We start from the raw sequence: 17,517 nt of genomic DNA, 5'->3' as shown, positions 1-17,517 counted from the left end.
TTACCCTCTATTTTATGTTTTTTCTCATCCCTCTTTTTTTTCTGTCCTTTCATTTCCCTCTATTTTCCCCCCTTATTAGTAATCATCTTTCGATAGCTATGTCCTCACTACTGTATCCTCCTGCCTGTCCATCTTCCCTCTCATTCAGGCTTCTTGTCTTGATCTGGGCATTGAAATCTATGTGTCCCTGTGGAGAGAGCCCACCATGGTAGCCTGCTCATTCTTCTTCGAAGTCCTGCCTTGAGGTCCTACAGGCATGTGCTCTGGAGAGTGCTCTGGTCCTTTCCTCCTTCCTGCTCTTCCATCAGCATTTCACTACAGTATCAGGAGTGAAAGTGCCAAACCTTTTAAATTACTGAGCTGGGATCGCTATGTCTGGAGAAGAGATGCAGAAGAGAAACAGGATGTTGTCAGGGTGATGAGAGGAACTCTTTGCAGGTTGCCAGTCAGGTTTACGTACAACCAATTTTAGCAATTGCATGAGACCCAGGGGGAATGATCTTCATCCTGAACTGTATGAGTTAATCTATAGCAATTGCAAAGTATGTTGAGTCCAGGCTTTGCACATCAGCTGCTCCATGCGCTGTGGCAGGTAACCAGCAGTAATGGGCTGCTGGTGGAGATTGCAGCTTTAGCTCCTTTGCCTGTTCTGCTGTGTGCTGCGCTGCTCTCAGCCCTGTGCTGGGGTCTGCTTCTTCAGGTGATAGTATGGGATATGTAGGTGAGACTTTAGTGCTGCGCTGCAGGATTAAAGACATGAGAGGGAAGGGGTTGTGTGTCCTCGTGGATTAGGGGACATCCCATAAATTTGAGTTAACGCTGAGCTGTTCGGACGAGGGGAGCCATGCCTATGCTTTTCTATCACTAGGGCACCCTGTGTAACACAAGAATGAGAGAACTGAAGAAGGCCACCCTGCTGGGAAGTTGTGCTGTCCATCTATCTGTCTGTCTGTCCCATAGCATGCACTTCACACTGCAGAAGTCTGAAGATGATCTCATTTGTGACCACAGTCACTGCTTTCTGCTTGTTTTGCTCATAACCAACCTTGGTGTTGTTACAGGCCATGGTATCTGCTCATGCGGCCGATGCGTTTGCCAGGACGGGTGGTTTGGAAAGTTGTGCCAGCATTCAAGGAAGTGCAACATGACAGAGGAGGAGAGCAGAAGTCTCTGCGAGTCGGCGGATGGCATATTATGCTCAGGGAAGGGTAAGAACTGGCAGCTGAGCTACCCCATGTCAGTGCCCCGGCCGAGGAAAACGATCATGTTCTGGCAGAATAATGTGCATGGCAGTGGGCTGTTGTTTAGTAACCCTTTCTTTCAAAGGCATCTGTTATTAAAATGATGTTATATTTGGCTCCGTAAATGCACTTACATCCATTTTGTCAAACACCCACCACAGCCGTACATGTTTGGCAGCATTGCTCTCCTATGCAATTTGTTAATAGCATATAATTTCCTGTATGTGTTTATCTGATGGGTCTGCGTTGAACAGCTGTACATTATAAACTAACCATTAGTGCTCCATCCAGTTTGAGGGACAGAGGCACTACCTGCAGTAAAACTGCAGTGGGCAAGATGGTAGGTGTAATATCTCAGGCAACAGTAAGCGAGGAGGGTGTTTAACAGCAACATTTGGTATGCTTAATCCCCCCTGCTCCCCAACACAGCAGCAAAGGAAAGGTAGACATCTGCAGCCCCCATGACAGAATCCCACAAACTCTCTCATTTACTAATTTTTATTCAGGTGGTTGCATCAGCTTCAGTCCAGCTATAAAAAATTGCCAGAGGGAGGAATAAAATTTAGAAAATCTTGATAATTATCTAAAATTGTTCTCTGAAGTTCTTACCTTGCAGTCTTTCAGGCTAGGAAATTGCATTACTGGAAAGAGGGCTTTTTAGCCCCCCCATAGTGCAAACTGCCTCCTTTTGTAAATAATATCTCTGAAAGAGAATAGACAAAAAATCGTGTGGTGGGACTGGCTGGAGGCTAGAATGCACCCACTGCAGGCTGGACCTGCCATGTTCCTCTGTTCCTATATCCCTTGCATAGACAGGGAAGAAACCTGCTAGCTGGAAAAAAAAAGTTAGGAGCCTTCTACATCAGGCAGATTTCCAGTTGTCCCTTTGGTAACTTTTATTTCAATGCAACAGAAATTTAAATGGGGTTTCCAGCCTGGCCTTCTTCCATCTGTATTATTACTTGTCAGATGTCTGACACTGCACCATTTTGTTTTGGGTTTTTTCCCCTCAGTTGTCAAAATGTCATAGAAAATTAGGAATCTGAACTGTTTCTCTATTGTTTCAAGAAGATGTGGCTATCTTTAAATTAGTATGTGTAAGAGGATGCTGAGTTACTGGAGAAATGGAGTTACTCTGTTTTACTGCAGAAGTTAACTTTTCTTCTCTTAGCCTTGGTCTCCCTGTGATTTTTTTATATAAACCGTGAAGGTGAGTGAATAGGCTTAAAATCACTGAAATGCACTATATAAGATTCTAAAAAAATGTAAACATGAAAAAGGATGCTGAATTTTACAATATTTGTATTATCTGCTACCTTTTTGTAAGGATGGCTGAGAGCTATTTATTCCAGCCTGCGGGTCTTACTCTGAGAACAATTACTTTGACCACGTATATCAAAGCTACAATTTACTCCAAGGCTTTGGGAGCAGATAATCTGGCAGGAATGTGCAGAGGCATCAAGGATTTTTTCCCCTCTGTTGGCTATGCTGCCCAGGGGGTGGGGGTGGTTTGGGATCTGGTCACCGATGTAGGCTGAAGCAGCCTGTATGTTGCTCTAGGTTGTAACCAGCTGCAGGCAGGCAGTGCTTTTAAATCTGACTGCATGAATGGTGGCTCCAAAGGCCCAGATTTTCTAAGGTAGTAGCACACTGTTGAACAGCATTTACTTTCTATGGGAATTACAAACCTGGCCCTAAATCTATATTCAGCAACGCTGGTGGGATTTTTTTTTTTTTTTTTTAAGTTTCTTTGGCCTCCAAGCACAGGTAAGCTTCCAATGTCACAGAAGGTTGCCCTGAGGACAGTCAATATAATAAAGCTGTGTCAAATTAGATGCTATAGCAGCTTTATTGTGGGAACAGCTGGTCATATGTAAGTGCTTGCCCCAGTAGAGAAATACCTACATAAGATAACTTCTGAAAGTGTGTGGCCAGTGAAAAGCCAAGGAGGCTTCTATCTCCTGCCTCTTCTCTGAGCAGGATGGGGATCACAGGCAAAGACAGCCTAATTACTTGTAACTTTTGTTTCTATGCTTAACTTTTTTTGCCTTTTTTTTTTTTTTTTTTAGGCAAATATATTCTTGATGCTTAAATATGTATCTGGAAATCATGTCTTACTGGGTACCCATACTTCAAAATGTTGTTCATAGCTAGCGTGACCAGCACTATCGAGAGGCCAAAATGACAAATTGTTATTTCTGCTTCATTACATTGAGCAATAAGTAACCATTATTGGTCAAATAAAAGGGAATTTTGAACCCATGCACTAATGGTGGTTATGCCATCTTTGCTGAAACCTAGCCAAGATATACAAGCGCTATTAATGGATTGAGGGAGCTTGAGATTCTGTGTGTAGGATTTAATAGACTCTAAGTAGAGTCCTGGTTTTCAGCAGATAACTGCTGAACACTTTCAGAAAATTACACTCGGTTAATATAAGCAAAGTTGGACATCCACATTCCTAGGCTGTTTTCAAAATCTTGGCTCGCCGACTATGCCACCTGTAGCAAAAGCTCTTCCCAAGGAAAACAGCAACACCCACCACGCTGCTGCCTCCCTGGCAGTAAATGTGGGTCTGCAGATGGCTACTGTAACAGTGCAGGACACAGGCTAGGTAATGAGCCAAATCCCATCCGAGAGGATCTGGCTGGGATCCCAGGGAACACCCCGCAACTCGTTAGACTCATTTTAATTAAACTGAGGAGCCTCTCAGAGCAGCATGCTCTGTTCAGGGGAAAGACTTGATACAGTCATTCTCCCTAGCAGATTTTACATTATGGAGCCTGATCTTCCTTGCTTGACTTGGTGTTAAATTTGCCGTATCTTCTGAAAAATAGTATTAAACATTGTGGGCATCCCTCAGTAGCAGCATCAGTGTTTGGTTATGCAGAATCACTTCAGATTTCTTACAATGTCATGCTCTTATTAACTGCTGTAATCTCACTAAAATTCTCATACTATTCATCATTATTTTCAGCTGTCAGTACCTTGTAGTTTGTATAAACAGAGACATTGGGTTTAAATTACCCTCAAGTATGTCTTAGTGTATTGCTTATATGGCAACCATGCAACATGTGTGCTATCCTCCACTGCCTTTTTATCCAATGGCATTTTTTATCCTCGTAGGGAATGTCAGTATTTTCTGTGCCCATGGCTCAGTAAGCAATACTCAGAACTCACAGAAACAGTAGATGCTTAACCAAATACTCCCCTCCCCAAATGTTCCAATCCCTAGCTCTTCCTGTATATATTTACATGTTCCATATGTTACAAGTTAAAACAGCATTTCTCTAAAATTAGGCAATGAGTTAATTTTTGTCAACTTACAATATGCACTAAATTACTTACATTTTTAATTAAAAAATTAGGTACTCTGCTGAGGTTCTTCTGAAGTTTTAAAGAATTAAGTTTCAGTGCTCAGAGACACTTCAGTATATATGGGAAAAACCTAGGGAAAATTGGTTGATATCAACGGATCCACATTTTTTTTTTAAATGTGTATTTGGATTTTTACTATGGATTTGATTCAGAGGTCACTGAAAGGAATGGAAAGATGGAAAAGCATCATTTTATGCACTTTGGCTCAGGCCATGTTAAGTAACCCATGAATTCTGTTTAGGTTACATTCTGACATGACCAAGCTTCCTTCTATATATTTTGCTTTAATATTGCATTAAACACATAGGTGACTTTGTACTGGAATAATTCTGGAAATATTGCAAGAAGGTGGGATTTTCAACAGCATCTAACTCATTTATAAGCATGTTATGGTAAAGGTCGACAGCTTCTTTGGTGACTTTTTTATTTAAAACTCTGCCCCCCCACAATTGAAAACTATGTGTGTATTCTTTGTTATCATTTATTTGGGTTTTGAGATTTTTGTACTGATTTGTGCTGTAACCAGTTCTTAGGGCTAGGTCCACAAAAGGATTTTTGCTCAGCAGTTACTAAGTGCCCCACCTTGGCGTTTAAGTGTCTGAACTCTGTATAGGGTCAGGCAGCTGAGGATGAGCTCTGTAAAAGCCAGCTCTCTTCAGCTGGGTGTTGGAATCAGCCAGGAGGAATTACCATCTCCCAGTGGCATTTCTAGTTGCAGAAAAGCCTCTCTCACACCCTTCTCAGGCTACAGGCTTCCTGACACAAGATTGTCTGGGGGCAACTGTCCCTGTCCAGGATTCAGAGCCGTCAACTTTCTCCTGAAGGTAGGGAAGTCTCTGAGTCCTCCCTTAAAGGGAGGTTTGTGGTGCTTGGTGGGTTACGGCATCACCCATATGTCACCATAAAGTCCCTCCTGTGCCAGTGGGGGTGCGACCTGACACCCCTGAGGAGGAAGAGAGCGGCTTATCCCAACAAGGGGCATTGGGGTACTCTGCGGGAATGAGCAAACTGCTGAACCACTGTTAGATGCGCAAACTCTTTCTGAACTAGAGCAAATATTTAGTAATTCCATGGGAGGTGGAGCAGCTTCATTTGTGGTGATGAGGATTTCAGGGGTCTACATGTTAGTCTTAGGCACCTCTGGTCTTTTATGGACTCATGCCTAAAGGCTTTAGATGAGGAGAGCCATTCTGTTACTGAGTACGATTTTATTGCCTTCAGTAACAGTGGGTCAGGGACAATTTGAGCTTTTCTAGTCCTAAAAAAAAGAACAGTTACTGGGAAGACTAGCCCTGATTGTAGGTCTCTGAAACCAAAGGAGAGCTTCAAAATGTGAGTCCTGATTAAGTGAAATAGCAGAATCAAAGCATTAGTGGTAACGTCCCACCACACTCTAGCTCACCCCAAAGGAATCCTTTTATTCAAAAAGCTTTTAGCTTGATTATTTTCTTTTATGCAATAGCTTCTTAGGCAGCAATTTTGTGCGTATGTGTATGTGTGCACACGTGTATTCTGGGGATGTTATTTTGTAGCCTGAAAATGCCAGTGCTCTTTGACTGCAAGTAATAATTTTTGTGATTTCAGGTTCCTGCCACTGTGGAAAGTGCATCTGTTCATCACAGGAATGGTACATTTCGGGTGATTTCTGTGAATGCGACGACAGAGACTGTGACAAACATGACGGTCTCATTTGCACAGGTGCAGTACAGGCTAACACTTAATTGCTCTAAGAAACAAACTGTGTTGATGGGAATCATGGTAGACAAAGCCCGGCTCCTTCTTTCTCCACTGATGGAGGAAGTGCATTTGCTGGTTATTCAAACCTGCTATAATTGTTTCTTTGTGCAGCGTGATAATCAACTTAAGGTTTCAAAACAACAGTTGAAAGCCTGAGTATGAATTTAAATAAGTAAGCCAGATATGAAATCCATCAACAATTTTCACTGTAATAGACTACAAGTTACTGATTTTTGGCAAAGGCTGTACAGTGTCAGCATTGTGATCATGAGATTTCTTTAACTTTTGTTCTCTTACTGGACTTTCTATGTGTATAATGCATTTAAGTCATAGACAAAATTCACTTGTCTGATGATCTTTGGTAGGTGAGAGGTACAGCTCTGTGGCTTAACAGAGCTTCCTGGCAATCAGACAGTTCTCAGTGGGAGGCTGAAATACCTGACCGTTTTTCTTATGACGTGATGGCTAGTGATTAAAGCGGCTTCACCTTAACATTGTCTCAGAGTTCAGGTGGCAGATGCGGCTAGAAATGGGCAGGCTGCCAACAAACCGTCATGACAAATCTAGTGACAAGAAGCAACATGGAAATTGCTAAATTAACTCACTGACTGCTTCCTGTTACAAAGCTTAATTTTAGAAAATCTTTGCTGAGCAATTATTAGTTGTGGAGGAAATGTGCAAGCCGATTAGAGTGAGAGTGGGAGGGCTGACAGTAGTAAATTGTGTCTTCCAGCTAGCCCTATTAGCAAGGGTCCTTTTCTGGGGGCAAGTAGCCAGTAGAGAGGCAACAGGAGCCTTATCTTCAGCTGCAGCGGCTATTCACAGATCTTCATAAAGTCAGTTGGAAGAGGAGCTCACATTGGACACCCAAGCTGTAGAGGTCTCAAGACAGGTATATGGGAGTCATGAAAAATATTGAAATAAAATGAAAATATGGGTCTTGGTACTTAATGTTTCCCTGCTGCAAAATAGGGCCAACACATTTTTCATCCAATAGAGAGTTTGAGATATTATTTATTTGTATAACACTTCCGAGAATTTAGGTTTAAAGTTTTTCATGTTCAAAGTGATACTGTTATTGCTATTCTGTTTGTAACTTTTAATATCTTTTTCTTTCTGCATAATAGTTAAAAGTAATCTTGTTTTTCCTTGTACCTGGATGTACAGTGTGAACACTGAGCTTCAACAGCTGGGTACAAATAGTGGTGGCATAATTACAATATTTGCAATTCTGCAGGTGGAATTATTGAGAGAATGCTATTAATGCTTTGTAAGTGTAGGTTTGGGGTGGCTTCTTAATGTGATGGTACAGTAATTGCTTCCTTCCAAAGAAAAAAAAAAAGAGGTGTGGGGAACAATAAAGGAACAATGCAACTACTTTAGCATGGCTTTTTACTTCCCATAAAACACATTTTAATGTAGTACATTTCAATTATGATAATTGCCCTTTATTCATTCTGTTCTAGGCAATGGTGTTTGTAGCTGTGGAAACTGTGAGTGCTGGGAAGGATGGAATGGAAATGCTTGTGAAATCTGGCTGGGGAGAGAATACCCTTGACAAAGGACATCAAAGACTGAGGAGGGTTTTTGTTTGTTTTTCTTTAGGCTGCTAGAACATTTAATTTCAGAAGTACCCAGTGTGTGGGTGTGCATGCACGCACACGTGCATGGGCGTAAATACTTTAGAACACTCATTTGAGGGCCTGCTCCTTAAAGAAATGCATGACAAAACTCAAAGCAAAAAAAAATAAAAATGCCTTGGGAGCAGGACAGTCCAAGCTCTAAAGGTGAAGTCATGACATACTGGCCCTGTGAAACTTCTCCAGAGGTTTTTTGGTAAATTCAGTGGGACTGAGATTACACCCATAATGCCTTTTAAGCAACCTTTGGAAAAGGTGTAAGAAAGCCTTTTTTTTTTAACATTATTTACTTGGTTGTCACCTCTCCATATCAGTTTGCAACAATATTCCTGTAGAAGAGCAACACTAGTTGAATACTTGTCAAATAATTAATTTGATTAATTTGATGGTGTTTGACAAATACATTGTTTGGCCCTTTTTTCTTTCTAACAATCCTGATTATGCACCAGCTCATAAATTGAGAGAAGCTGTAAGGAAGCTTAGCAAAATATTAATTATTTTTTTATTTGGTCAAAGAATTTATTTGTATAACTGAGGTCTATTTACCTGTCAACCACAGAGTGAAGACCCAAAATGTTTGATCAGACCCTTGTCCACAAGAGAACTTCTTAGTTTCTGTGGTTAATGTGTCAGTAAGTTTGTTATCTAGTCTAGATACTATGATACTTTTGAATACATAACCTATAGGAGTATAAGGAATGGAACTAATAAATGTATAAATGTATGATTACCTATTCTGAATATGTATCCTGCAACTCATATGTACTTTTATCATACTGTTTTATGTATGTATAGTTGCCTAGTCCTCTGAAAAGTAAAGCAAATGAAAATTTGTTATACTAATAACTTTTAGGATGACAATTCTGTATGCTATTAGAAATCACTGTTTGGAACAGATTGCACTGTCACACATGGTATTCATTGAATTTAACTGCTTTTATAGAAGTGGGGAGCCTGAAGGTCAACTGACTTGAAAAATCAGCTATTTTATGCAGTAGCCTGGTCTCAGCCAAATATGTTCAGACAATGGCAACAAAGTAATTAAAGTCTTAATACAGTAAATACAAACAAAGCAGTGGTATGAACAAAAATTTTATTTTTATTTTCCAATGGTGAAATGCTGCTCAGTGTGAAATTCACATTGAGTTATGAACGATGCACAACTATTGGGACTTCCCTAACTTATTTACATATGAGTCTCTTATTTTTTTGTACATGTAGATTTGGCAGCCCTTGAATTCTTTAGAGCAAAAAAAGATACATACATTTTAGTTTCAAAAGTGTTTACATTTTGTGAAACCATGATTGAGCAAGAAACGGCTTAAATGGTTGGAAGAATATTTCTTTTTAATACCAAACTGTAACATTATGCTTTAGGTGTCAAGGTCCTGATTTTTTAAGAGGTACATGACTCAGAAATAAGGGAACTATATATCAACCAAAAAAGGTATTTCCATTATCAGTCTAGAAATTAGTTTTCTTTTAGAAAGGACAACTTTGAAACTGGAAAATACAATGGCACAGAACATGTAATAGAATGCAAAAAAATTTAATTAATTTCTTTAATAACTTTTATTATTCCCCCTTCCCATGTAGCTTGCTCTTTCTCTTACCCATTTTTTATCCTTTCTTATGGATTCTTTCTTTCTAAAAATGAAGCTTGTGAAACCCATGTTCTCAGGGAACATAATCACCAAACATCTATGCATAACTTATATAGAAGTTATGCAGATAAATAATGAGACATACATCCCAAAGCTGCTAGCTGTTCTCTCTTTAGATAACCAAAATATTAGGCAGAGTTCTAAAATGTATTGATACACTATAAAGAATCTTCAAAGTAAAATTCATCTTGAAATTATATTTTATATTTTATACTTACAACCCTTAAACTCTGTAGAGCTTAACAGGAATATTTTCTTCAATTTTAACATATATGCATTTTGTCAGCCCTGGTGTCTAGAGAGTACAGATTGTTGGTTTTATGTATATTTATGAATGCCGCTGACCTGAATCATCTTATAATCAGTGTTTTTTTTCGCATATACATTCGTCTGCTGAATCAGAGTGTAAACAATGAAAGAGACAAAGTTTTCCTTGATTTCCTTCCATTTGTATTTAGTACTGTAATAAGAAAATACTAGATAATCAAAACTCTTATCTAGGTTCAGTAGATGCTTTTGACTGTTTTCATGGCACGATAGGCAGATTTATATATACTGTAGATCAGCCATGGTATTTCAGGTACTCTTATTCATAGACAAAAGAAGAATTCTTTAGAGGGTTGCAGTGTCGTATTTGATGCATTTTACTTTGTAATTTGCTTTCCTTTTAAACTTCAAGAGTACAAGATGATTCTGATTTCTCGTTAGAATTTTTTTTAAAAATCAATCAACTCCAGCATTTTGGCTACTGGATGGATTACATAGCCATAGCATTTCAGAAAGTGTTATCCAAGTTGTTTGTTAAGGTACATATGGAAAAATACTAGAATATTCTAAGACAGCTACTGTCAGTGGTTCATTAAAATGTAAATTATCAAACAAAATGGTGCTATCACTATAAACCTTAAAGTATTAACTAAGACTACTAAAATATAATGTATACATAAATTCCTTTCCAATTTTTATTCTGTTTCTTATAATGTTGCTTGAACATTCCCCCCGCTCTTCATGCTGAGGTAACTGGTGATGTAACTCCCAGCAGATCTGTTTTGTGGCTCATTTCCTCACTAGAAAAATGAGACTGGAGGAATAAGATTATTATTCCACATATGTGAAAATAATAGCTGTATTAATAAATTGTGATTTTACACCTCATTCCCTGCGATGGGGTTTCCAGATACATAAACTGTAAGAGCAGGAAGAGGCGTAAGGGAGTGAAACGTACTGCTTGATTCTTCATACCTAGCGACTGTAAAAACTTGCTTCCAGGCCGGTGGCAAAAGGCAGTTCTAGGTGGTAAAAACAAATTGGATAAATGGGGATTTCATACTGGCTAGATTGATAAACCTTATAAACAAAAGATACTATAGGTTTGCTTTCTTCTTGTGAGAGAAAGAACACAATCCAGAAGTGTGCCGAATGCTTCTACAATAGACTTGCAGGATTATGCCTATTGTATATAACATATCTGTAATGTCACCATGGATTGATTTGCTTGTATAAATTATTAACCTACTTGTGATCCTTTTTTCCCTGGCCGTACTCTCTTTTAAAAACATGTAAATGAACATTTAATCATGTACCTGCTCTGACATTTCTGATGCACTGCCCTTGCTTCTTTACAGAATGACTTCTCACTTTGTAGCTAAATGATGTAGCTAAATGATACCACTAAATGATACTGGGATGAAGAAAGCTAAGTTGAATATTTCTGTGACTAGGTAATAGAACAAAGATTTTATTACATCTTTAAAAATAAGTCATAGCATTTGCATTAGTCATCACAAAAAATCCCCTGTTATTAGACATTTTAAAATGCATTGCACAGAATATGAGTTTATCTAAAGGGGCATTTAAAAGAAAGATAACTCCTTACTTAGTCTAATTTTACTTGCATTCCCATTTGAATGGAGGTGAATAATTTCTCCTTTATACCAATGAATAGATGGATCAAACTTTTAATGCATGGCTCAAACTGCCTGCTTTCATACCTTATTGGTTACAGTGGTTTTAAACCAAGAGAAAAAGTTTCCATATATATATATATATATATATATAAAGTCAGAGTTCTTAGTGTTGTTTCAGGTATATACCATAGTCAAAGTGAATTGCTTTACTTTATATTTGGGAGGGGGAGGGGATTTGTTAAGAACCAACCTGACTCTGCACAAGTTAAAGTTTATGAAAATGACAGTATATTAAAAACTTATTTGAAAGTGGCTAAAAACCCCAGCAAATTAAGCAAAAGCTATATAATGTGAACTACAAACCACTTAAAAGCTATAGACACCTTTCTATAGGCTCTATCATGTGAGCAATCTCATAAGGATTCTTGTGTATTTATAAAATTTTTGAAGTACAACAAAATGGTGCTTTGTTGAAGTAGTTCTTATCTACTCAAAACTGGATTTCTAAAACTGTGCAGGTGTGACTGATTTTGCCAAATAGAACTGTAGCTGAAATACAGATTAGAAAAAAAAGGAAGGAGATAGATAATGACTATGTGCAGTGTTAACATATGAAATGGTAAGATGCGGTTGGATTGCTGTGCAAACAGTCTCTCAGAGATTAGATAAAACCCAGAAGAAGAACAAAACACAAAGCAAGCATGCAAAAGATCTGGAACGCTGCAGATTCACAGACAGCTGGACATGTAAGTACAAAACCCCCAATCTGTAAATACAAATTGATTCCATCAGGTTTACTATACAGTACTTTAGTAGTAACAGACAATTGAAAACAGCTTTCACTTAACAGCAAAATTAATTTTAGAGGGAAGAAAATGGTGAAGTCTCATCCTGGAGAACAGCAAGAGAGGTATTATATTAAGGAGCTAAAATTTTCTTTGGCATGGTAAAAGGGGAGAACTGAGTTTGCCAACCTATTTACATGAAGTTTCACCATCCTGTGGCCAGTGCAATGATGTTTTGCACAGTCTACTTGTTACATAAACTTTTTTGTTGCTTTCTGGTATGCCTTCATATAAAGGTTTTATTCATCATGTTGAATCTGTGTATACAACAAATAAGAATAAACACAAACTGTACAATGCAGACAAACTCTTTGCATATATGTATGTAAATTTAGTAATACAGACCAACAGTTCTTTGATAGACACAACCTACTACATGCAGTTCATCCTCGTCATCCTCTTCCCATGCAACAGATGAGACAAGAGACAAAATTAAAGGGAGGAAACAAAGCACAAAGACCCCTTTGCTATGTTTAAACATATTGTAGAAAAAATATTTTTTAGGACATCTACTCATTGGATTAAACACACATATGGATTTAGCGCATAGAAACAAAACCAGAAAATAAGAAAAAAAGAACTGCTGTATTTTCAGTACGTACTAACTGTTTACAAAAATTAAATCTGGCCTTAATTATATTCCCCCAAACTGGTTTGCAGATCATAATTACCCAGGATCAAAAGTTCAAAGTTGAAAACAATACTTACTTATGTATTCAGGCCATGAACCCAGAACCTCGTTGCATGGCTCAGCCAGGTCTCCAGCCTTGTCTCTCCCCAGGCTCTTACACTGGGAGAGTAAAAAGATGGCTGAATGGGTCATGAACATGTGTATTCCCTCCTCATGAACTCTTACGAAATTCGGGTGAGAGAGAAAGAGAACGTAGCCTTCAGCTGTATTATCTCACTCAAAATATTGTGAAGTGCTCCTCCTATAATTGTAGGAAAGCCTGGGGCCTCCTCTGTGACCCATCAGACAGTACAACGTCAAGGCTGCTGCCTCCCATGGGTCCTCCAGATGCAGAGCAAGCCCCCAGCTCACCATGTGAGTTGCTTTGGTTTTGATTTGTTTTCTCAGGGATGGTGCACAAATCCCACTGGACCAGATGGGATGAGAAGGGTGCACCGAAGTTTTTAATAAAGTATTGTTTTTCCTATGCACACATTTTTAGTGCTAGCAGGCAAGGGCACAGTCTAATTCAAAGTTTCTTTGCATTTTTATCACAGTATTAGAGTAGGTTTGTATTTTTATTCTCTACATGGATAGTGGGCTTCATGCTTAACTCATTCCCTCCCTAGAAAGACCCAACATCAAGTGTTAGCTTGCTGTTCTTATATTACATACATAAACAAGGAAGTCTGGCCTATGAAAAAACCAAAAAGTTTATCTAGAATTCAGCAGCTTTACAATAGCCTCCTTGAAGAGTGCACTAAATGTTGCTTATAAAAACAGAACACATTTGAAAACTAGCATGAAGAGTTCAGTCAGACTGAATCAATTGTTCAGCTGAGCAGACAGGGAGTTTAAAATAACCAGTGGTCTCTGTTAGGGACTTCAGCACAAAGATGTGATAAAACAAATTGCCAGAAATACAATGCTAAAAAAGGAATGCATGATTTCCTTTTTTTTGTCTTTAAATATCAAGGTAATGGCAAGAGGCCAAGAGAGCACTGCCACACAGTTTTCCAGACTGAGGTACAGTTTGGTCCTTGACCTTTCTGAGAAACAAATACCTTCTTAAGCATACAGAGAGTACCCATATTTTTAGTCATCTGAAAGCCTGTGGCTAAGTGTGCAACACTTCAGTGGCATCTCTGTGGCATTCTATAAATCTTCTCCCCCCCAACATTGGTTTAATTGTTCACAGGTGACAAACTCAAGGTGTTAATCGTGTTTCTGGTAATATGATCCAAGGCTTCTTCAATTTTATAGTGTTTTTGATTTCTTCTAGGTTCATGTAGGAGAAAGTACAGCATACAGAGATCAAGGCAAGGCACCTTCAATCTACTAATTTGGTGGGCACATTATCCTAGGAAGCTGGGTGGATGTACGTACTGGGATATCAGTGAGATACATAGGACAGGACTTTGCATGCTTAGCTAAAAATAAAAATAAAGTTTTGTAATATGTCCAGTTTTAAAACTTTTTTTTTAAAACACCAGAAATATTAAACTATAATTTGTAACTACCCTTTGCATTGGTGCTGCAAAAAAGAACACAACAACATCCTTGCCCATGCTTTGCTAAGTAGGTGTGGGATTCAGCCAAAAATAACAATGGCATTGAGTTCAGTTCCTTAAAAACAGGAAAGGATTATATTTGAAATGGATTTAGGTAGCGCAATTCTGGTTAGTCTTATTTATTTTTTTAATTGGTGGTGTTTGTTTTTCAAACAATGAAGATTTAGTAGATGAAAAATGAGCCTTAATTCAGGCCTACAAGGCCTACAAAATTCTTTGGACCCACTTTCCCAAAAATGAGTGGGTCTTGCTCGCTGGGCAAGGCAAATGTTACCATTACCAGTAAGCCTGTGATATGTATAAAACACACACACAAAAAGAAACTATAGGGGGATGCCAAACACTCGTTTCAGAAAACTTCCTGTTGGTTGTGTTTGACACTCTTCCCTCCACTATAATGCCAACCTCAGAAGCACAGTATCTGTTACTAAAGAGTATTCACATTTAATCAATATTGTAAGCCAGAGACAACAATCCTATTCTTTATAGATATAATTTGTAGTAATAGATTTTTGAAGGCTTCCTGATTCCCTGATTGCTTTCAAAACTAAGCCACCGGCAACACTTAAGTTATAGAGAAACACAATCCCTGCAAAAGGTCACAGACAGTGGAGCGAGCAGCCTTATAAAAAAGGGAAGAAGAGAAATCCATAATAGCACAGGTTTACAGCATCTAACTAGAAATTACTTGATTATTTGTGTGCTACAAAATAGAACTTAAACACATGGATTTTGCTGAAACTGGACTCAAAAAGGGATTATGGGCAATTGTCAGCAGGCAAGGTATCAAGTGTACTTGTGAAGTATGTCATTCACATGAAGTGTCACAGTCACAGAAAAGATATTAAAAAGGCATTCCAATATCTGGTAGGGCATTCCATGGTCTGAGTTTAGCTGGTTCATCCAGGTGTCTTCTTGTTGTGGGTGGAGCTACATGTTGAGATTTATCCACTTGCAACAACTCAGTTCAGAAACAGCAATGGGCAAGTCTGTGACTTGCCGCAAGCTGATCCACAGACACTGCAGAGGGGAAGTCTGGCAAGGATAAATCGCTCAACTGTACTCGGGACTCAGTAAGTCACAACACCTGTGAGGATCTGGCTATGTCGTCTTACTCTTGTTAACTGGTTTGCCGCCATTCATTATTGCAGATGCACTTGTGCTTTTACTTGGAGTTACCCCAGCCTTTGGCACTGTTTCTCCAATATCGTGCAAAGACGGTTCTCGATACATGGCAACTGCAGGGAGAAAAGAGAAAAGGAGAGACTTTTTAAGAATGTATCTCATTTAAGAGCTCACCTCAAATGCGATTAATTTTCTACAATAACTGATATTGTAATATAATCCATGTTCCTCTTGCATGTGAGGGAAACTATTTACTTTGACAGACACTTGTTTTGCATTACTGGTAGCTTTGCTTGACCCTCCAAATTTCTCACTTCTGTATCTGACTTAAAAACAGAGTAGGAAATTGTATGCTTGCTTGTTTAATGGAAACTATAGAAGCTTTGGATATGAAAAACTACTGTTCTGTCTTTGCATGAGGCAGACACAAAAAAATGTACATATATACACCCCCCTTTGTATATACATACACACCCCTTAAATAAATATTCTGCAGGTTTTTAGAAGTAAAATATGATGAGATAAGACAGATGGTGTTTAACAAATGGGATCATACGATACAGTTGTCTAGACTTAAGTGTTCTTTTTTAATCCTATCTTGCAAGACTAGGCTTGGGTCCAGTTCTACAAAGCTATTTGTACATCTGTCTCCCAAATCTGAGGAGCTTGGCCATGATCTCTTCAGGTGTGTACTGAAGAAATGTCCAGGACAGTGCTGCGGAGGGTACACAAGAGTTTTGGGGTTTTTTTTGTCCTTCTTTCAAAAATTGTATGCAGTAGCCACTGACCTCCACTGAATGCAGAAGTGCAGAAAACTCCAAATTAAACTATTAACTGAATTCTTAGAGGAATTAAAAGTTTTCCCCTGGGCTTCAGTCCCTAGCTAACCACTTTAAATCCTTTGAGGAAAATACATGTGTTCAATTACACAGTCCCAGCATTAAGCTGCCTTAATGATTAATGCTCTTGGATAATTCAATTTCATTTTCCATGCCACTGAATCAGGTAATATTTCCACTTATACCTAACTTCACTAGCATTTATTTATATCAGAGCAACATTAAAAGAGACGTCAAAGCAGTCAAAGGAATTAATCATCACACTATGATTTGGGGCCTGGCTGTGTGCAGCCACAGAGAGCACCATCCCTTCATCCCTTGTTTAATTAGAGTAGGAGGCAGGAGCATCAAAGTACTGACCTTGATCTTCAATGGTGTGAAGTTTCATAATAAATATGAAGGGCCCCATAGCATCATTAACTAATCAAATACTTGTTCTAACATTTCCAATGACATAATCTAAATCCTTTTATGGCTTCTGAAAGTCTGAAATTAAATGTCTTCTCTAGAGTACATAGGGCTGGTTATGATCTATGTCTTCAGAGTGCCCCCATAACTGTGTTTAGGACACTTTGCTGATTAATTAAAAGAGCTTGATGAAATAGCACTGTGACCTACAAAAATATTAAGTTGAATAACATGAGATGGAACTATAAAGTAAGGAATTATATACCAAAGCTGTCACATTTGATGAGTCTCATGGGCAATGTAAAGCAAGTTATTTCTAAGCCTTGTTTAAGCTATTTGGATAGAGTCTGATCCTCCCAACATTAATGAAAAAAGTCACTTCTTTCCTAATCCATATGAATTGACATTGCTTTTAAAACTGCACTGGCTTTCCCTCCATACAATTCTTATAATTTAATATATATATATTATATATATATATAAAAATATATA

At 38.4% G+C, this 17,517-nt stretch overlaps 2 protein-coding genes across 8 annotated transcripts in view; one reads left to right on the top strand and one right to left on the bottom strand.

Annotated features, from left to right (window-relative positions):
- The window catches only part of ITGBL1 (integrin subunit beta like 1), a 146,263-nt gene extending 137,315 nt beyond the window's left edge, over positions 1-8,948 (top strand). Inside the window, exons 9-11 of the mRNA XM_009470236.2 lie at positions 1,062-1,208; positions 6,204-6,317; positions 7,823-8,948. Of these exons, the coding sequence (XP_009468511.1) occupies positions 1,062-1,208; positions 6,204-6,317; positions 7,823-7,914 (353 nt within the window). The 3' untranslated portion in view covers positions 7,915-8,948. The remainder of the gene's footprint in view (positions 1-1,061; positions 1,209-6,203; positions 6,318-7,822) is intronic.
- A 127-nt stretch (positions 8,949-9,075) lies between these two features.
- The window catches only part of FGF14 (fibroblast growth factor 14), a 415,933-nt gene continuing 407,491 nt past the window's right edge, over positions 9,076-17,517 (bottom strand). For all 7 annotated transcript variants that reach the window (XM_009470248.2, XM_087757508.1, XM_087757513.1 and 4 more), the window contains one exon: positions 9,076-15,891. In XM_009470248.2, the coding sequence (XP_009468523.1) occupies positions 15,755-15,891 (137 nt within the window). In that variant the 3' untranslated portion in view covers positions 9,076-15,754. The remainder of the gene's footprint in view (positions 15,892-17,517) is intronic.

This window comes from Nipponia nippon, unplaced genomic scaffold (assembly GCF_047370975.1).
Source record: "Nipponia nippon isolate SJK-2023a ecotype South Korea unplaced genomic scaffold, ASM4737097v1 scaffold_2, whole genome shotgun sequence".
Lineage (NCBI taxonomy): Eukaryota > Metazoa > Chordata > Aves > Pelecaniformes > Threskiornithidae > Nipponia > Nipponia nippon.
Note: the sequence above shows the minus strand (reverse complement) of the source record. Positions and strands in the feature narration are given on the sequence as shown.